This window comes from Corvus moneduloides, chromosome 1, assembly GCF_009650955.1.
Source record: "Corvus moneduloides isolate bCorMon1 chromosome 1, bCorMon1.pri, whole genome shotgun sequence".
NCBI classification, from domain to species: Eukaryota; Metazoa; Chordata; class Aves; order Passeriformes; family Corvidae; genus Corvus; species Corvus moneduloides.
In genome coordinates, this window is record NC_045476.1 from 137264384 (window position 1) to 137286547 (window position 22164).

Consider the following 22164-nt stretch of genomic DNA (forward strand, 5'->3'; position numbering starts at 1 on the left):
AAAACGTTTGGTGACAGCTTTTCCCATATTGTTACTGAAACCAGTTGTGTTCACAGAAACATGTGCAAGTTCATCGAGGTGAGGGAATATATATATTCAGGTATATATTCTTTCCTCATGAAAAGTAGTTGTCTGATAGAATATTTTACTTCTAGATGTGTTTCCAGTGTAGTAATTCAGGAGGACAGGAGTGATGCTGTCTGCAAGTCTAAGTGCTGGGATGCCCCAGCTGGGATCTGACACACACAGTTTTAGTTGCTGAGTGGTAAGGTGGGGTGGTCCTTGTAAAGTGCATATGGCCTCAATAGATGAGGGAAGTGATTTGTGAGTGGACAACAGTGGGGCAGAAAGCTGGTGGCAAATTTAGGGATAGAATGCAAATGTTTGTCTGAATCGCTTTTGGTACTGCTTGAGTGTATTGTTCTGGTGGCAGCATGATTTTCAAGCATGTAAATACTTCACATGTTTTGTTCATTTGAAGTTGTTGGTGCTCAGCTTATCTGAAATGAGACCATGAGTATGTCTTCTAGAGAGAGAATTATTGATACATCACAGCTGAGTTTCTATTCTTGCCTTACACAGTTGTTCTAAACTACATAAATATGTATGTAACTGAAGTGTCTTGGCATCCTTAGAGGCGTAAGATGGGACAAATTTCCAAAGTGATTGCTTTTTATAACTGCTGTTATGAAATAATATGTTCTGCCTCACCTAAATAATATATGGTAACTTCTTGATTAGTTGAACATTTTATTTAATAGCTGTTGCTAACATGCAGAGATAAGTACTTTTTAATAAGCTACCTGTTTGCTTTTTTTAGGCTGAAGCCTAAACCTCTGACATGGCCACAGCCTCACCAAGATCTGATACAAGTAACAACCGTAATGGAAGATTACAGATGCAAGTAACAGGCAAGTGGTGATTTGTATCATAGTGATTTTTACAGGAAAACGTGTTTTGTACAAAAGCAATCCTGGAAGTGAGTGTAAAACTTAACTAGTGTAGTTAATATTTTAATAACTGGTATGAATGTTACAGTTAATAATGTGACTATAATGCATGTAGATGATTTGAAGCTAATTAGAGATTATACGGTGAGTTGCATGACAGGGTTTAATATATCTTCAAAATAAAAAAAAAAAAAAAGATCTTCTGTGCAACAGTACAGACAATTGAAAGAAAATTTGCTAGGGAACAAACGGTTATGACATGTGTTCTGAAGAGGGAACACATATTAGTGAAATTCTAGGAAAAAGATTGGTGGTTGTAGTGAACCCCAAGCAGAAAATTAGTACAATGTTGTAGTGAAGGTGGAGAACTGGAGGGGATCACAAAATTTGCTAGCCCTTCAAAAGATTAAGTTCTTTCACTACATATCAGGTAAATACTTGTTGAGTATAATATTCTTAGGGCCGCAGGTTGGATTAAACAGACATATAGAATAATTTAGGTTGGAAGGGACCTTTGGTGGTTCCCTGTTCACTCTTCTGATGAAGGCAAGGCTACCTTTGAAGTTGGATCAGGTTGCTCATGGTATTGTCCAGTTGAATTTTCAGTATCTCAAAGGCTGTAGACTACCAGCTTTCCTTGTGATAAACCACGTCACTGTGATAGTTTTTCCTTCTATCGAGTTGAAATTTACTATGTTGTCTCTTGTGACTACTTTTTTTTCCTTTTGCTCTGCTAGTTCTCATAGTTCGAGGCAGAATTCAGCCATCCTGGTATCCATGGAAGGGAAACACAGTAGGCTACAAACAGGCCTGGAAATTTCTGATTGTGCTGGGGATGCTTTTTCAGTAGATGTTGAACAGGCCAAGTAGGTTATGCATTTTGCTACTGATGGACAAGAACTGGTCAAAGATGTGACAATTGATGTCAGTCTTAGCTAGTCTCTCTGTGGGATGGCAGAGCAGAACTGAGACTTCCTTGTAGTCTGAAGATAAGCAAAATGCATCTAGGTAAACAAGTTTGATAGCTAATTGTGACAGTGTTACAGCAGTTAAAAGTGAAAATGTTACCAGCACATAGTATATGTATTTATACATACATATGTATACAAAATACAGTGCATAAATACATCTATCGTAAATACTTATGTGTACAAGTATTATTTTACCATTGATAACTCACTTGAACTTTCCAGGGATTTTGAGAAATCTGGGAACACTGAAGTAAAAGTGAATGCATGGCCAAGAATATATTAAGGCTATCCTGAAAAAAATTTGGAAAAAACATGAGTAAGACACCATGTCTTAATAAAGGCTGCATCCAAAGAAAGATGCGTCTTGTTGGATGATCCAAAGATGGCCAGGTTATCTGAGAAAAAATATAATTTTGAAGAGTGCCCCAAATGGATATGTTATGAAATTAAATAAGAGATGAATCTTAAAACTGATAAATCTTATGTAAGGAGCACATTACTCAATAATGTGATGAATCATCAAATCTGGCAACAGCTGACAGCAGAGATGGAGCCACCTTTAGACTGAATGTAAATATACAATTGTAAACTGACGTGCACAAATTACCCTTAACTTCAGATCTGTGTATACAGAAGTGGTAATTTTGTATCCTGTGCTAAGCTGTTCCTTATGTAAATAGTCTTGTATTCTGGTACTGGGACTTCTTTTGACTCCAAGAAATCTGGGTCAGGGCTCAAATGGGAAGAGGTCTTTACAAAGTTTAGGATTAGTTTTCTGAAGGTTTATTTCTCTAACCAGTTTTTATTGCAAAATCACAGGAATGCCAGTGCCAGTACAGGGAAAGTAGTGGGACACAGAGGAGTGTGGGACTGTAGTATTGCTTGACCTACACTTCATATTTATGCACAGTTTTGTTTATGCTGCTGTAGAAGCTAGACTTATATTTCAAGAACTACACTTAAAAAGCACTTTTATAAAGGCAGCAAGTCTCATAGACTCATTTTGCAGACAAGGAATTCATACGGAGTGGTGACTTGTTTGAGTTTGGACAGATGCAGCATGTTGCAGGCGTGCTTTGCCATCAGTATTTGTTCAAATATTTTTGGTGAGATCTTGTTTTGGAAGGGTTGCTGGTATTATTACTTACTCATAGTTTTTTTTAGAAGATGTCCTAACCAAAAGATGACAATGGTCTCCTTTTATGTTTGGGCACTCAAAATTTACTAACTTAAAACATAATGAGATACAAGAGGGGAAATTAAAAGGAAGCTTGAATATCATTACTAATACCTGTGTTTTAATAAATCTTGTATTTTCCTTTGGAAAGCAAATTGTGGAGGAAAAATGTGGAAGAAGTACAGGTTGTCAAAGCTTAAAAATGTATCATGATTTCAGATGAAAAAATGTGACTCGTGGAATTACAGTTTTAGTTTTCTACATTCAAGCTTTCATCATTTTCTGGGCTGTAGTACCCTTTTATGACCCATGAAGCATTACTAAGACTAGGCTTTCCAAGTATGAGGGAGTTAATTTTGCACCTTTTGTTTGAATCTAAGTAAAAGTCCATGGCTACTACCTTTAGAATCTTGGATGCTTGCATCCCACTAACTTTTAAATAACTGATGTATATGTCTCAGAATACTGAAATCCAGAAACATCTCTCCCTTTCAGTTTAGCAAACTTAAACATTGAGTTAGCAAGTACCATAAAGGTACTTTATGGAAAGGAACAGGGAAGAATTATTTCCAAATGGCTGAAAACACTCAGCCTTGTTTTAGTTTGCAAGTGGAGGGAGCAAGATCACACTGAAGCAAGAGAGAAGGCATAGCCAGCAGGTAAGTATAGCTGAGAGTCCATTCCTGTGGTCTTTTCAAGACACCATCTGCCTGAAATAGAATTTAAAATCTTGGCAGTTAGGCTGCTGTTGGATTTCCTCAGCTGGGCATGGAAGAGGGTGAACAGACTTACGTTCAGGAGCACAGAGGAACTCACCAGTGATTTGGAGGTGAAAAATAGCTTCTTTGGTCATGTGGTGTTTCTTAATTTTTGAATATTTACCTGAAACCTTTGAGTTCATCTGCAAAGCTGTTTAAAATAGGGGAGATCTAAGATCAGGTTTCTTAATTTTGACAAACGGATGTGTAAAACCACAATTCAACCATACAGTAATACAGGGAAAGAAATGAAGCTCTGTATATAGGCTTTGCTATACAGGGACATTTTGAAATAGGTGTGAACTGCATCGACTTTCATAACAATATATAACTAAAAAAATAAGGCTTGATAATCTCTCAGATGCATCATAAGATGTATCATACTTAGGGCATTTTTCAATTAGGGAAGAATAGGAAGAACAATGAGAAGATAACCTACGTTATTTCCAGTGCTTATCCCTAAAATAATTGTGCTGTCTCTAAAACCAGTCCTGCCAGTATGTGGGGAAGAGTATGTGATGCTTGGTTTCAACTATCTGACAAAGTAGCTTTTGAAAATAAAAGCTACCATTTTTGCATTGACTTCTTTCTGTTCAGCAGAAGTAGAGAAGGAAAAACATTGCCATGCAATCTATTTCATACAGTGTGTAGGCAGTACGTTTTCTGTTTTTCAGCAACAGTGTGCTGTTATAGATAAAGCAATGTATTTTATTAGTTTCTAGTGCCAAACTGAAACGGAAAAAGAATTGGTTTGGAACAACTTTCTACACGGAATTAACTGCAGATGGAGAAATTAAGAAAACAGCAAAATCAAGTAGTTCTTCAAATCCCAAATGGGATGAGCAGCTGACAGTGTAAGTAGATTTTTTTGGTTGTTTGATACTATTTATTAGACAGACATGGCAGGCAAATATTTAGTAAGCTTGGCTGCCTACATAGTTTGCTCTGGCTGTTGATGTCTAAATGCAGACATAAGTTGGTATTTATCTCAAATGATTTTTTTCTGAATCCTTACAATATTTTGAGAATATTTTTTTCCTACTGAGTGTAGTACTTGCATACCGTGGCTGTACATGGTATAGTCTTGGTATTTGTTAGCACTGTTTTTAGCACACCTTCCTAGAAAGTTACTAGTTGTAACCATGTAATTCTCAACTTTTTAAAGTCTCAGCTGGATAAGTAATAGTTATGAGGAAGGTCACTTCTTCCTTTGAATTTCCCGGTGAAGGGATGTGCACACAAAAACTGCAAAGTGACCCTGCAACTTACCCTGATATTTGACCATATTAATCTTCTTGTAGTTTAGTTTGGCTTAACTGTGCTAGGGGTGTAGATATACCTGAATAGGACTTCATGAAGAACTGGCAAGAACACTTGGTTAGAATGCTTTATTCACAAGCAAGATTGTATTGGTTTAGACTTGGGTCTGGAAACAGCATAGCTCCTATCAAGTGGCATTGAGCCTGGGCCAGTACATTTCACGGCATCTGATGTGTCTGTGTGCAATAGCTGGGTTTGGTAGTAGCAGGAACCATGCTAGATTCCAGTAACTAACAGTGCTGGAGAGTGGGGAGTGGTACATCTTTGGGAAACTCTGCTTGGGAGCACTTACTTACTCCAGACCTGGTGTGAAGCAAGTAGAGTATTCCTGTGCCTCATTTCTTGGTATTTCAGGTTTAGTGAACTTATTAGCCCTTTGCAATGTTGCAGAAGAGAATAACATAGTCTTGGACCTGAGGATGATTTCCAGGATCAAGAACTAGAACAAGTACAGAGCTATCGGTATATTCACAGAGACTCGAGTTTCTGTTGAGGAGGTGGGTTTGATTTGGCAGGATTTGATGATCTGATAGAAATGGGACAATTTGCAATGCATAGTAAAGGCAGACTCATTTTGTAATGAGTATTGCTAACTTAGGGTCTTACCCTTATAAATATGTTTAAGATATTCTGGTCCCCTCTTCCTCTGGCTATTGGAATGGTATTTGACATTAGGTGAACTCTCTGGCTTACCAAATTCCCCTCACTTCCATGGGGCAGCAATATATTTTGTGCGTGTAGGTATTGGGGATTTTTTCCTTTACTTTGTTGCTCTTCTACTAAGACCTCCCTTAAAAGGCAGCCTATTCAAAATACAAAAATATATTTGCTTGTGTTTCAGCAAAAATGGTCCACCTTGTCCAACATGTTCAAGTGACTGTAGAGCTCTAGTCCTGTTGTTGGGAGGGGGGGGTTGTTTTTATTATTATTTTCATCATTGCTGACATAACTTTCTATATATATTAGGTCAATACCGATGGATATGTAGTCTTTGACTTTTTGCAATAAAGTACTTCTACTCCCATTTTTCACAGTCAAGAGCACCCTTGCAGTACTAGACCCTGTACTACAAAACTTATTCTCCAGGACCTAGCATAGCTTTAGCAAGGGAGAGGTCAATGCCAAAGCTTGTCATAATATTACTGCAAGTGGGTCCTTTACCTTTCTGCTTGCTTCCAATTTTTACTTTAGCTTCATCATTGGATTTTTCCCCTCTGTTTTCTGAGAGTATGCCTTATGGTTATATATATATTTGTGGATTCACAAAAAAATGTTTATCGACACTTTCATGGCAAGCTGACACCTCTTAAGTGGGTTCTTCCTGCTTGCAAATAGATGCTTCATTGCTTTTTCCTTTTTAAAAAATATTTAGTATTTTTCTTTTTTAGCGACAGGCAAGCATACTTCCCACCTTTTTCTCCATATTTAGTAATGTAAGCTTTTAGGTAGAACTCTGGAGGATAGGGGAAATATGCCTTTCATAAATAAAGATATGTTTTATATAACTGAGATTTGAGCTTAGTGTGGGTTATTCTGATAGTTCTCAAATTCCTTATGCTATCATAGTAATTCACTTTAAGTTTGATCCTAAGTGTAAATATCATAGTGTTCACAGCTCTTAGTTAAAAATTTCCTCTTGCAATACAGAATTTCACTTCAAGAAATAGTATCAAGAAATACAAGAAGGTGAATGAAGTTCAAGTACTCCTAATAACAAGAACAAATTCTTTAAAATCTGTGTATATATTTTTTTTAAATGTGTTTTATATGCAGGAATGTGACTCCACAGACTACGCTGGAATTTAGAGTGTGGAGCCATCACACTTTAAAAGCAGATGCGTTATTAGGAAGAGCCACTGTAGACTTGAAACAAGCTTTGGAAGTACACAATAGAAAATGTAAGTTGTCATGAAAGATATTTTGAATAAAGTAGAATTATTATTACTAATCTGTGTATCAAACTGGCAACCAGCTACTAACTATGCATGTAATTACAACTGGCTTTTAGTTAATGTCTTTACTTTTCTCTTCTAGAGATGTCTGTGCTATTGAGAACAATTTAAATGTCACAATGGGATATAATACATTTGAAACAAACAGTAGAGTATGAGTTGCTGAAAATTAAGTAAAAGCAGAAGTGATTAAATACAATGTTTTGTAGCAAGCTGGTAACTAATTTGGTAGAAGATCTGTTTTAGATTTGGTAACCAAAAAAAAAAAAAAGTTAAACTTTCAGAAAAGCCATGTAATTTTTCATGTTTTCCTTCTCTGGAGTCACTAATAGAAAGGCTGGATATTTGTTCCTCATAATTTAGCTGCCCAGAGAGCAATAGAAAACACTGATTAATGAAACAATTGTGATCTTCCTTTTAGTACATTAGAGATTGTTTGTTCTAAGTAACTTCTAGTATTAAATATTTTTAATAGGATATATCTAATTTGCTTTACAAATTGTTTTTCTTTAGTACAACAAGATGGTGAATCCACACTTTAAATTCCATTCCAGAGTGGCAATAGAATTCCAGCTAAACCAATCTTAACCTCTCTTGCAAGTTACATACACAAACCTGAGGTGTCTGTTTAGATGGGTGTGGCGGGGAAAGGAGAGCCAAAAAAAAAAAAAAAAAAAAGCTAAATTTTTCTGAGTCTTACAGAGACATGGAACAGAATCCAAAATTAAGTGGGGCTTCTTCACCAGTGTTATAATAATTCAGCAGTAAATTTCATAGTTAAGCAGAAAATTTTCTTCTTAAATAAGAAAATTGTATCAGAAGAAACTGTGTTATAATAATGTTAGCCCCCAAAAAGTAATTATTATTTTAGCTATTTCTAACAAAATAGTTAATATTTTATTAGATCCAGGGGAGGTAGGACCTAACAACTTGACAAATTCTTTCAGGGAATGGTTGACTGAGTTTGCTGTACATTGCACCAAAAATAATTTATGTGCAATGTTTCTTATTTGGGCAAATCAGTAGTTTGACACTTACTGGATTATCTAAGAATTCAGTGGTAGAATAATCTGATTGGTATCCTTCATGCATTTAGTTATTGATACCTATTGTAAAATGCAGCACTTGAAAGGCTCTTTGCTGATGAATATGGAATGGGAAGTCCTCTAAATGCAGAAACTTTAAAATTAATGAGTTTACTTTTTCTGCGAAACACCACCAGTATTAAATTGCTGCCCACAATTTTTTGTTTTCTTGCCAGCTCAGTTGAACTACAGCCAACAATTGATCTGGTTTAGGAAGATAACCTATTAAAATAGCAGAAGTTAAACCAACCACCCTTTACAAAAATTATGAATGTGCTAATTAAACAATTCTGTGGTAGGCTAGTTTCTTCTTTTCTCTTCTTTGAGGTAGTACTCTTTTGCAAAATGCAGATTGCTAAATCAGTAATCCTGTAGATTTAGGAGCTTTGTGCTTGCTCCAGAGATTTAAAGTCCTTTAAAATGCATTGTAGTACAGCAGCGTGTTTCTGCTGGGAACTGCTGCCCAGCTACGCTGTCAAACCTGCTCTTTCGAGTAATAGCTTGGGTGTATCTGGCAATAGATTATGGTAGCCTCCCCTGTTTTCGTGTTTATTTTTCACTTATGATGCATGTTAAGAATGAAGAAAAAATGGAAATGCTAGTTTAATGCATAGAAGTGCCCAGTTTAAATTTAACTTGGGATGCTATCATATGGAGGGAAATATGATGGCATATCTTAAAAAACTAATCTTTTAATCTGAGAACACAAACACTAAAAGGTCTTAAGCATTTTAACCAGATGAATGTGAACTCTTAGCTGACTGTGTTTGGATTTATGACATGTAGCTTTAACTGTTGTACTGGTAGTAGTTGATTTAGAGAGAATTATGTAGCATTCCCAGCATATTTTACCTCTGGATTATGTATGTCTCTCTACAAATGCGTGTACTGCTTGTCAGTCAGATTGAATACTTTTACTGCACCATCAGTTATCTCAAATTTTCTTTCAGTGAAAATAGTTTCTGATTTAACTTTCGGTTACCTGAGGCATCCTCTCTTACTGTTTAATCCTTGGAGCTGTAATCTATGAAAATGCTAGTAAGGGTTTACTAAAAATAGTTTTAAAATTGAGGGAAGAGTGACTCTATGCAGTCTTTGCATTTACTTCTTCCTCAAAGAGATATTTTTTTCCGTGGTCTTTTAGAATTAGTTTTGGAAGGTGCTATGGGAAATGAATATAAGCCTTGGTTGTAAAATGAGGTTCCTAGTGACTGATGATATTTGGATGTGTGGTTCAGAAGTTGTTTGACTTTTAAGCCATCACATGTTATGTAAGTAGTGTGTAATTTCCAAAGGGCTTAAGGGAAATGACAGACCTGGGAAATCATTAACAACAAAGTACTGAATCCGCATGGATTCTTTAGCATACCTATAGAGTATACTATGTAAACAGACAGTTCATTTTTAAAACAAAGTGTGCATTTACCCACAGCACGTGTAAATATACACAGCTCCATAGTGATTTCTGCATTGATTTGAGTATCTCACATGTTCAGTTTTGTAGAACTAAATGCATATATCACATTTGTGTGCTGAAGGTCTCTTTTAATATTATTTAGAACTTTAATCTCTCCTTTACCCCTTCTTTCCTTCTCTTCCCCTACCCACCCCAACTCCATTTTTAGTGGAGAAGGTAAAAGAACAGTTGAAACTCTCTTTGGAAAACAAGAGTGGCATGGTGCAAACAGGTGAACTGACAGTTGTGCTAGATGGTTTGGTTGTTGAACAAGAATCTCTTACAAATCTCAGTTCATCAGCAACCAGTAAGTTAAAATAATTAAGTCAATGATAACATTTGGATTAAGATTTCAAACAGATATAATAGAATATTTCTGTTGAATTTGTTTCTTACTGTTCAGTAGAAGTTCAGCAAAATGGCGGGGCTGTACATGAAAGCAGAGATGCTTCAGCAAGAAGTTCATCCAGGTTGGAATTCATTTTTGTGTTTTATGCCATATGAGGTATATTAGAAAATTTATCAGTTGAAATGTTTGGGTTGTTTGTGTTTTGGTGTGGTTTTTTTCTGTTTTTTTAAAATTTATTTTAATGGTTTTGAAGGTGAGAGATTTCAGTTTCTGAGGTCTAAATTATGTTGCCACAGGTTTTAGAAACATTATTTGTTTGACAATTACATAATTTAGTTCAGCTGATTGGAAATCTATTAAGTGCTGCAGCAGAAATTAGAGGAGCAGTGGCTCAGTGTATTTTTACTTACTCATTCCATTTATTGCCTTTTTCTGCTTAAGAACCATTTCTGTTAATGTCTACCAGCTTTTCGCAATGCAGCACCTGAACAGAAGGAAAAGGAAAAGAAAGCCTGAATTACTTCCTCCTCAGCCTTCTTAAGGTCGTGATAAGGAACTTAAGAGACTTGTATTGAGTTTCACAAGTAGTATTTGTAACACTGAGGCCAAGGCCTGTTTCCTCCTGAAGTGGCAAGAAAAAGACATTGGGACCAATTTAGAGCTTCGTTCTTGGGTTCTCAACCATTATGCCTGCTCAAGGACTGGCTGGAGAGAAGTAGGAATAGATTTTTTGCCCCCTCATCACTAGTAAGACAAACGGGTCAATTCAGATCAATTTAATGTTATTGGTCTGCTCAGTTACCTTGTGTGAACCCATTTCTGTTTAAGTTATTGACACTCACTGGAGTGAAAAAAAATCCAGTTGCTAGGCATTTGAGTGACAGGGACACATTTGTCCTTGTATGCTTGACTTGATTCTTTTTTTGAATATATGGGTGTTTGTCTCTCTTCCCTGATGGGTGCTCAAGATGAGGGAGTGAGAATAAAAAGTTGCTTCTGCTTTTTTTTCCTTAGAAAGGTTTGGGACTGCTAAAAGTGGTTTGAAACACATCTGCATATCATTTTGAAACAGTAGTAACAATAATTCGTTTTCATTCAGCTGTTGTTGCTGTAGATAATGTCTCTTACTGGGATCCTGCTCTTGATATTGATATTTTAATTTACTGCAGTTTTCCACACAACTATCCAGCAATTATGATTTACAGTTTTAAAATTAAGAGATGAAGAACAGTTTTAAGGTAGCTTCTCTGCATGTCTTTCGGAGGCAAATTGAGTTTGTAGTCCAGAGTTGAAAAGGGATAATACCTTAATTCTCTGTTTATACCGCTCCTTTGGAGCTGGATAAGGTAGGATGGAAATGCTGCTTCTTCCTTTCTTACTCCACAAAGTTGGACTTCTAACCTCACATTTTTGTCATCTGTTTAACTTCACTATTTAGTCTCTACTCCTTGAGAAGATAAGGAGTTGGCATTGAGTGTAATTATCAAAATATGTGTCTCTGGTAGGTGGCTTTAAGCATTCTGAAAGAGATTTATGTAAAAAACCAGTGTACCACTGTAACTGAACAAAACTTTCCATTCACAAGCCCTTAAACTGCATTTATTTCTGTGTGGCCTTGTAAACACAGAGCTGCCTCTGTGTATTTGTCCTCACAATGTCCCATCCTGCCAGTGCATAGAGAAGCTCATCTTATTTTCCTTTTACTGAGAGAGAATTTTGTTGCTCTCTTATGTTACGAGTATTTTTAATGATGTGACTAACAAAACCAGTTCTTCCTCTTGCTTAATGAGAGAAAAAGCTTTCCTGCTCATAGCTGCACTTTGGCAGGGTCCCTAAGGCCATTTCGGAAGATGCGGCAGGTGTATCAGTCTGTTCAATTCAATTCTAATATGTCATTAAAAGTAAAGAGGAAGTGAAAATAGAAACTCTTACCTGTTTTAAGTATCTGAAATCCTCAAAACCGATTCTTGCCTTTTTCTTAACAGTCAAGTGCGAGACCAAGACAATTATCTAGGCTGCAAATACCATGCTATAAACAGTTGTTAATTTACCACCATTTCTTTATTTGTTTCTATAGCATGGTTTAGTGTAGGATTTAGTTTAGTTGCATAACTGTTTAACATGTTGCTTGTAGTAACCGAAAATCATCTTTTATTTTTACCAAGATCTCCTTGTGACATTTCTAATGGGATAGACAATCAAGTACCTTCCAACTCTGTGATACAGAATACATTCTGTGTAGAAGCTGTGAATGGAGACAGCTCACCATCTCCTAATCATGTTGCAGCCAGACCCAAAAATACCCCAGTACCAAAACCACTTGAAGCTCAGCCTGTCAACAGCACTGGTAAGAATGGGAGAGTTATGGGAACGTGTTCCATAAGCCTTTTTTATCTAATTGTATGTGAAGTTGAGCTACTTTTTCTATACAGTCTTTGTTGGATTTCAGAAATACTGAAAGGATGTTTCTAGGCTTGAATTTATAATCTTGTGTGTCCTAGTAAATTTTTCTGCAGTAGACCCATTCTTAAATATACTGAGTTTCACACTTTATCATCAGTTCTTTTCTCTGATGAAGAAAGATTAAAGTGTCCAAAATCTTTGATTTTTCTGTCCCAGATGATGAAACTGTATTCCTGATTGTCTGGAGGAAAAATCAGATTTCTTTCACAATTAATTTGAGTAACTGTGGTTAAGTTTTTCCTGACATTACATAAATCTGATTTAGACAGGGAACTGCTGTGCTCTGAGTCGAGATGTGTTGCAGACTCTCCATGCCTTCAATTTTTTCAAAAATTCTATTTAAAAACAGGTTGTGGCAGATACTGAATTTCATTTTCCTCTTAAACACAAAAACATTGATTCTGACTACAGTTCACTTTTTGTACAGTGAAACTAGTGAGAAGAAAGTGGTTTTTGATTTTTGTTCCTCTGGCATCTAATAATGTCTGTGCTTTCTAAGCACTTTGTCTTTTCTCAGCTGTTTGAGAGAGATTACAGTGATGGCAGAGAGAAAAGACAACTGTAAATAGAAATAGGCAAGTTGTTACTAAATAGTAGAACAGAGATTGTCAAACTCTCTGTAATAGAGTGGAAAATGTTGGTATGGTTGGAAGATAACAGAAACAATTATGAACTTTAAAAGGTAATAATTAAATTAGGCTGCCTCTGAATCTTTTCTCTATTTGGAGAACTTTAATTTGATTCCCCTCTCTTTTCAGCTCAAGGCTAGAGGGCATATATATTATTAAGACATTGCTCCCTTTTTCTTCAACAGCAGAGAGATCCATTTGAAATCTGTGTTATGATAGAGGAATTGAAAAATAATTGATTTGTTCAAATGGTAATATTGATGAAATCATCACTGAGCTTGCACTGAGGCATTGATATAGCAGTAGTCAAGTACTCTACCAGTTGGTGAAGATGTTTTTACGGCAAGGCGTAAAACAGGTCTCCGGCATTTTTTGATGACACTTTTTCTTTCCCACTGTTGTGCTTAGTAGGATTGTAATTTTATGTGATGTTGCCATAATTGCTGTTTTAGGCATAACAGGTGAAGTAATCATCTGTTGTAATGTTTTATAGGTCTCTTTGGAGATGAACTTATTAATAGAGCAGATGATTTGTTCAATATTTTGCTTCTAACTTTATTATGTAATCTTATTCAGTCTTTCATGTGAATAAGTTGAATTTTTTTAATGGAAGTTGAAATTTCAGTTGGCTTTTTTCCTGTGTAAATTAAGTTGTTGCTGCTTTAAGGAGAAATTTGAGGAACTTGATCAAATTGTTGGTAGTTTTCATGTCATGCTGAAACAATATAAAATCTTGATATGTCTTAATGTAGTTAATTTCTTTTGTGCCATCTGGAAGCAGTGATGTGTTACCCTGGAAAAGTTGTGTTGAAACAGTAGTGCCTTTACAAAACTTAAAAATCTGTTGCCTGTAAAGTCATGCTTACCATTATGCATATCAAGAAAATTCATGTGGTACAGTGATAATTCCTTAAAGAAACTGACTTGCTAATTTAAATTCATTCCTGATGACAGAATTAAACAAGTGACCCCTTTAAAATAATGAAGCAACATTTTATAGGCACTAGTGTAGGGTTAAATTTTGCAAATGTGTATGACTAAGGTTAAGAGTTAAGAGTATAAAATTGTATTGGTTTCAGCCCTTAGCATGATAAAGTGATAATATGCTGTAAGGTAAGAAAATTGCTTGAAGCCTATGTTGTGTATCCTTAGTCCTGTAGAAAATTGTTCCAACTCTAAAACAGGTACAAGCTGCTAAGTATAAATAGAATTGTCACTGTATGATGTTGATTAGTGGTGCAGAAAATGAAAGTGCTGAGTGATGTTGCACTACTTTTTATAGGGCCTTGACTTTTAATGGGTGTCCTCCAGACTGCTGTACCTGATGTCTTGTCTTGCCTAAGACAAGATCTTGTCCTGCTGAGATACTGTTCTGTTTAGCACAGCAGATGATTGGTGTATTGTTGGCCAAGTGGGCTTGGGACTAATAAAGCCTTCTTAGCACCCTTTGCCTGCTAAATCCATGCCTGCTTTAAACTTTTTACAAGACTGTGCTTGCTTGAGTTTGATGACATTTATATTTTCTTTAAAAGATAGAATTGATTTACTTTGTGATTCTGAAGTAAGTTTCTTCATTCCTTGATCTATGTAAGTTGTGTTAGCCAATAATAGTTTTTATATTTTAATCCCTCCTTTAGCGGGGGATCTTTTTTCCAAGTCACACACAGGTGTAGAGTTAATTGTAGGGTTCTGTACCTCAGCTCTGAAAAAGGAAAGAAATTACCTGTAAGAAATGCCTCTTAGCTTTCCGAGTCTCACAGAGTAATCTCTTTTTTTTCCATTTCTCAGTTAATGGCGAGTCATCTGCCCCTGCACCTGAAGCTGGTAATTCTTCTGTCTCTGAGGCTCCGATGGGTTCAGTCGAAGCTCCTGTGTCTTCAGCAGATTGCACTAATGATACAGCAGAACCTCAGTCAGCAACAGAAGCAACTAGTTGTTCTGAAAGCCACGCTTCTGCATTACCTGGTGTGTCTGCTGGACTAGAACCTGCAGCTGCAACAGACTGTGCTCAGCCTAATGCTCGAAACAGTATAGCAGCAGATGCAGCAAAGCCAAGGGAATCCTCCTCCACGCCAAGTGCATCTGCAGAACCTGTAAGACAGCAGCCTGGTAGTGCCAGTACAGAACCTTTGCCACCAGGGTATGTTGTTTTGCTTTTGATGCTATCATTTTGTGTCATCTAAATGTGCATATAAAGAAGCAGAAACTTAATTCTATACAGGGATTGTCAAATGCAGGTCAACTGACTGAGATGGGCTTGTTTGATCTAAAATGGGATTTGTACTGCTGCTATAACTGGCTACTCTTGTCCCAGAAAGTAACAACTGATAACTGATTTGCTGAGATGGTATTGTGATCTTAACAGACAAACTTTTGGGCATTATGGATGTGAAGACTTTCCATTTGATATTTTCAAACTTACTTGGGCTGTAATTTGTAACTTCTTTGTTTCTTAAGCTATGAGAAGGTAGTAAGGACCAAAGCACAGAGAAGTGAAAATTATTAGTGTAGGTTACGGGCGGGTTCGGTCGGGACGGAGACGGTGACGGAGAGATCTCTATAGGCAGGTCTTGGGACACAGTCGGTTTAATGTAAAAGGGCGTGGGTATAGGGGCACTGCTCAGAGCTGCCAGACTCAGCTCTGAGCAAGCCCAAGAGAGCAAGAGAGTAAGTGGGTGAGAGAGAGAGAGAGTGTAAGAGCAAGAGTAGAAGTGGAAGTAGAAGTAAGGAAAGGAAGGAATGGAATGGAAGTGTCTGAAGTCCTGGTTACAATACAATAAATCATCTTCTGTACTGAATATTCTAATTGTCACTAACCAATCTAATACAAGATACAAATCCTATAGCATTTACATACAGCCTATAAGAGTTCTTATATTACCATAAAGTGTTACATCTTAACTTCTAAAAACTACTCTTTGGACCCCTTCTGCTGAGCTAGTAGGGTCTGCTCTGACCCTTGGACCGCTTGCAAGCAGAGGGTATTGTTCCATCAAGAGGGGATTATCTTCAGTGGCCATACCATTGTTTTCTAGTTGTTCAGTAACTAAGACCTGGTATTTCAAAAGTGGCTTTCATTTCGATGTTGCCTGTAGTTTTCATATTCCCAAAATCCTTTGTCAGGCAATCATATTTATAAGGCTTTCCTGTTTCATCTTCCCCAACAATTAGTATTATAAATGCTTGGATGTGCTTGCTGCGTAAGAATGAATTTAGTAATGTTATAGTTAAAAATAAGATTTGATGTGTACGTATGTATATGCTAAGAATAGCTAGAATATTTTCATTTTACTAGATTGCTAGAAACTGCTTTAGTAGTCTTAAATACAAAATTAAAAATCTGCTTAGACATTAAAGGAAAATACAGTACGTGCTCAAATGTACATAAGATAGATCTTAACATTTTTTATACATGCTTTCATGTTGGGGTGAAAAGATACCTTCAGTTCAAATTAGAAATGCTGACATTTCCATAATATTGTAAATATTAACTATTTTAGCATTTTCTGGTCACAGAAACTGTTTCTTAACCCAAAGTGTATATACCTTTTGTCATTGTAGCTGATCTTTCAGAGAGCTTGTCTTATACCTGCCCCCTGTGAAGAAGGTTCAGTAAGTTATTAGTGACACGTCAGTTGAGTTTCTGCCGTTAGATAAACATGAAAACAAACATTTAAAAAGATAGAAGTATTTTATATAAATTGTGGAAGAGTTACTTAGTATTTAATTTTCAGTTGCTCTGTCCTTATAGGTGGGAATTCTTTCACACATTCTTTTTTAAATTAATTACATGCTTTCCCACTGAGGACAGGGTCATGAGTTGCAGGCATAGTGCACACTATGGCCAACTGCATTTCTTCATCATTCCCTGATCATGTTTCTGCGGGGTTTCTATTTGGTGGTTCCCCACCTCCCCTCCTTCCTCTCCCTTCCCCCCTCTTATCTCTCCCCTGCCAATTGAGTCTCCATTATGTTGAGACCTAGGAACTCTGTAAAATGCTGCTGCTCCTTTCTTCTCTTATTGAAATCATAACATATAACCTCTTGAATTGCAGAAAAACTTTTGTAGTTTTATACAATGCTCTGCAATAGTGAGGAAATGCACATCCAATCCTATGAGTAGCAGGCCAGGTGTTCTGTCTACATTTTTAGGAGCTAATTAAGTATTTATGTACGAAAAACAAATATGTATCAACTGCAGACAAGCACTTCAGCTTTTCACCTAATGTTTATCCTGGTTTCCCCTCCATTTATAAGTACTTTTATTGCATGATAGTAGTTCTCAGCGTCATGAAACTTCAGCTGTTGATAATGTTTGGTCCTAGCTCCATTTTCAATGTAAGGTTGTTTTGCAAAAAGAAGTAATCTCCAGGATATCAGATACAGCATTTACCAGGATAGGAAATAGAAACACAGGAAAGCCATCTGATAGCACACACTTAAGGTTCACTCTGAAAGGTACTGTTTGTTGGATACAGGGAACAGAGCTTCAAAATGTAAACACTCTCATTTTTTGAGAGGCATGAACTTGGAAATCCAAAGAATGCATCTCTAAGCACTTTCAGAGTGAGGTTGTTTTAGTGTCCAAGCATTGAGCACATAATTAATTGACTTTGTTCTCAGCTTAAATATAATAGGAAAATGCTTGTGACTATTGATGTATGCTCATTATGTGCCAAGTCCTTTAAAGAAGTCTTTTTGGTGGTATGAGTTCAATAGGAAGTAACTGATCTGTATTCTGGTGTGAATTTTCTTTCCTGTCCTAGAATGGGTTTTGGACCACGGTATTTTCATGCAATGCCAAGGTACTTTTTTGTCCTAGTGGGAAGTCCCTAAGAAGTATTTTCACCTTGACTTATGTGCAAGTCTCTTTGTCTTGAAGGTGGGAGCAAAGAAAGGATCCTCATGGTAGAACCTATTATGTTGATCACAACACACGAACTACAACATGGGAAAGACCACAGCCCTTGCCTCCTGGGTAATGTAGACTTTTTTGAATTAAATATGATAAATGTACTATATTTTTGTTTGTTTGTTGCTGGAAACAAACAGCAGCTCATCAAAACTGTATTCTATATCATATATTAAGAAATTCTAGCCTTCATTTAATTATATTAATTGCAGCTATTTTTCTGGGAATGTTGATACTGGAGATGTCACTAGTTTTGATCACTTGTTCAAGTACAGCAACTAAGGTATTTTGTTCTTCCTTTAAAACTTAAGCATGAAATAATGCATATTTGATTGCCTTTATTTAGGTGGCACCACTGAGTGTAGTGCACTGGTTCTAAGCCTCAGATTTCCCAGCAGCGTGTTCTCTGTGAAATCTGCCAACATTACTTGCAGTTACAGGAGTTTACAAAATTAAAAATGAGGTGACAGAGAGCTGAGCAGGCAATTGCTAGAAGTCTGTGTTTGCTCATTGCGGTTGTTCTTCTACCAATTAAGTTGGGGTGCTTTTGTGTCCTTCAGAAATTAAAATCATGCCTGTGACTCCAGTAGTTCATTCAAGTACCACCTAGGAATTTAGCATAAAGAGAAAATTGGTTAGTAATACTACTGAAAGAATTAGCTGTTAACATTTGTGTTTTTTGAAAGCTGGGAAAGAAGAGTTGATGATCGTGGGAGAGTTTACTATGTGGACCACAACACCAGAACAACAACGTGGCAGCGACCAACAATGGAGTCAGTGAGGAACTTTGAGCAATGGCAATCTCAACGGAATCAACTGCAGGGAGCTATGCAACAATTCAACCAACGATACCTCTATTCGGTAAAGTGTACAAAATTTAGAAATCAGTACAGAGGTATAGGTATACTTTTTGTTTTTTAACTTTAGAAAAAGTGATTTTACAACTATTCAATCATATATGTTAAAAGATGTTTTGCATCAGGAATTTGGATTCTGATTATTCTGAAAAAAGTTAAAAATCATCCTTGGAGGCAGAAGGTACTCCCTTCTGAGTTTCTGAGTTTGTTCCCCAACTGGAGCTTTGTGTACTGCGTTTTTGTAAGACTTTTAATGCCAGTGGGAAGGGGTAAAACTAAAGCAGTCCCTTAAAATGAAAAGGAATGTAAACACTGTTAGGGGACATTTTGAACTTTAAATAGTCTTCAAAACTGTTTAACTGATTAGGAGTCCTTCACTAATGTAAGTGGCAATTGTTTTACTTTGAGCTTACTTGGAAGGTTATACATCTGGTTCAGCTCTGGAATTTCCTACGTGGTTTTCCGTTTCTCTCAGATAGTTGCTTACCTCTGCCTGAAGAAAATTTGAGTAGCTTCAAAGAGGGTATTTCTTGAGTCAGATTTTCACATCTGTGACTGGTTAAATAGGATAGTTGTTTCTTCAGTGTTAACAACGATGTTGCCTGTGCATCAATGGTGCCTGTGTGTCACTGTCACTCTAAACAGTGTCACTCTAAACTCTTTAAGAATTGTGCTTGGCTTCTTAAAATTATCTGATCCCAGAGACTTTGTAACATCTATAGCAAAACTGGAGTGTTGTAAAGAAGAAACCATTGAAGTACAAGTTTCAAACAGCTTCATTGGAATAGGACTCTGCATGTGCAGACCTAATTTGAATTTGATGGACTTTATTCACACACCCCTCTGAAGTAAAGGATGCTGCAGCATTACTTAAAAGTTCTCAACCTCTCATTATTGAATTAGACATTGTATCTTGTCACTAGCAATAGAAGAAACATGCATCACCACTAATTTTTGAACTCCCAGAGCTGTACATCAAATTCATTTTGTTTTATGCAGTTAGAGAAAGGTAGAATGGCCAAGGCTGGAAGGGACCTCTGAAGGTTATTTGGTCCGATGTCCCTCCTCAGGCAAGGCCACCTACAGCCAGCCATCCAGGACTGATGTCTTGTAGATCAAGGATGGAGACTCCACAACTCCTCTGGGAAACCTGTGCCAGTGCTTGGTCACCCTCCTAGTAAAAAGTGTTTCCCAATGTTTAGAGGGAGCCCCCCTGTGTTTCAGTGTGTACCCATTACCTCTGGTTTTGCCTCTGTGAACTAGTGAAAACGGCCTGGCTCCATCCTTTTTGCACCCTCCTTCAGGTACTTATACACACTGGTAACTTCTAATGCAAATCCAAGAATCACAGCTGAAGCATGTTGAGCCAAAACCTTTTGTTGACTGACTTTGTGTACTTGTGTACTTCTTTGATCAGTTGCATAAAACATCTGAGAAAACTCTCTTTTCTGATGCCAAGACTTTCTTTTGAGCTAGATTTATTCTTCAAGGAACAATGTATTTTTAAAATTATGTTACTTCCTTCATTAAATGATAACCCTTACTGAAAACCACAGACCCATTTCTTAAAATGTCTCATCTGACCTTAGAATCATTAAATGAGGATTTGTTAGTGAGACAGAATATACTTGAAGGAAAAGAAAACTTGACTGTTTGCATCTCTTTAGAATTTTAAGTATTATATCTGTTGCACAGGTAGAATTCACAGTTTATTGAGGGGGAAAAATTGAAATTATATTGAAGAAAGAGTGTTTTGTTTTCACTTCAGTGTGCTTTTGTATACTTTTCTTCTAGAATAGTTAAGGTCAAACTATAGCTACCTTTTCATGCTCTGGTGATGTACCAGGACTCTGCCTATATAGCAGTTTGAGTGAGATTGTATTTTATTTTTTGGGAAAAAGTAGATGAATACTTTTGGTTAGAGAAAGTTTCAATTATCTTTTGTGGTCAAAGCTTATCTATGTAAAGAAAGAAAAGTAGATGGGGTATAGTTGTTTTAATTAATTTTACCTGGATTAATTTATCATAGTCATTTTGGAAATGAATCTGCCTGGTCTTTCAGTGTGTTCTGTTAAATATACAGCTCTGTGTGGCCAGCAGCCACACACAAATCCTCGGACCCATTAAGAAGGTTGGAAGTATCTGAATTGTGCCACCATTCAGTTCTCCGGCAGACAGCATTTTGCTTTTGTGCACTATTCTTTTTTTACACTCACCACAGGGAAGTCTTTGGTTAGAGGGTCACTGTGATTGTGTAGTCTCCTAAAGTAGAAAAGACTTACTGCATTTGCTGCTGAAATAACTATAATTCTCTGTTCTCGTGTAGTAGCTGGTGGCTGGAACAACTACGCAGCTCAATTTTGAGTGTAACTAGTGCATTTCCTCCTGGTCCTTGATCTATTTCTCCTTCAGATAAAAAATATCATAGGTTTGTTTTTGCCTGAATTTGCTGCTGTAAACTCCTAAGTTCATTTGACATTTTTGTATTGCAAATGCCATTTAAAGCAGTATTAGTTCCTAAGACACTCTTTGGAAAACATAGCTTGGACACAGCTTGGTTCCCCTATATCAAAATTCCATTCTGCACCCACACACACTAAAAGTTAGCGTCCACAAATTTTAGGGGTGGATGCTTTTAATTATAAATTAGAGCATGGATCCTATAGTCTGTGGGATTTCTGCCTTTTGTTTTTATTTTTCTCCATGCTTTGTATTTTTGGGAGCTACTTGGGGACTTCTGCAAGGTTACAGTATATTATGAGTTTAGCTTGCATTTACATAATAACATAATCCCTTTTTTTTTCCCTTTTAGCATTACTGTATGTTGGTATAATTTTGCCCATCTACATATGAATGCAGCTGCATTAAAAAAAAAAAATTACAGAATTTGAAAATAGCCAAACATCCAGGGAAGTTATCATGTATTGAGGAAGTAAAACCCCCTGTGCTGGCAGTAGTCACTGTGCGTGGAAATGTTTATTATGATAAACAAGAACTTGGTGCTTATCTGCTGATACATGCTTCCTCAAAACTTGTATGAACACTTTGTACCACTACTCAAGTTTGCTGTAGGAAGGGAGAGGGAGGGTATATTGGGTTGGAAACAAGTGTGCAAAGCATATTTTATTATCATATAATCTAAGCTTCTTTGCAAAACCAGATTAAAAATGGCATGATGGGTTTTTTTCTTGCAGAATGAATAGTCTTCAGGACTAATGGTAATCTTAAAACACACTGAGAAAAAAGTATGAATAATATTTGGCCTAACTGGAAGTCCTCTTGTTT

At 36.6% G+C, this 22164-nt stretch overlaps 1 protein-coding gene across 4 annotated transcripts in view; it reads left to right on the forward strand.

Moving 5' to 3' along the window:
• Positions 1 to 22164, forward strand: part of WWP1 (WW domain containing E3 ubiquitin protein ligase 1) — a 60048-nt gene that overhangs the window by 21117 nt on the left and 16767 nt on the right. For 3 of the 4 annotated variants that reach the window (XM_032128693.1, XM_032128678.1, XM_032128686.1), the window contains exons 2-10: positions 821 to 911; positions 4572 to 4710; positions 6950 to 7074; positions 9839 to 9976; positions 10073 to 10139; positions 12184 to 12365; positions 14899 to 15250; positions 17993 to 18088; positions 18709 to 18883. In XM_032128693.1, coding sequence (XP_031984584.1) covers positions 842 to 911; positions 4572 to 4710; positions 6950 to 7074; positions 9839 to 9976; positions 10073 to 10139; positions 12184 to 12365; positions 14899 to 15250; positions 17993 to 18088; positions 18709 to 18883 — 1344 coding nt within the window. In that variant the 5' untranslated portion in view covers positions 821 to 841. The remainder of the gene's footprint in view (positions 1 to 820; positions 912 to 4571; positions 4711 to 6949; positions 7075 to 9838; positions 9977 to 10072; positions 10140 to 12183; positions 12366 to 14898; positions 15251 to 17992; positions 18089 to 18708; positions 18884 to 22164) is intronic. The other variant, XM_032128689.1, reaches the window with a different exon arrangement.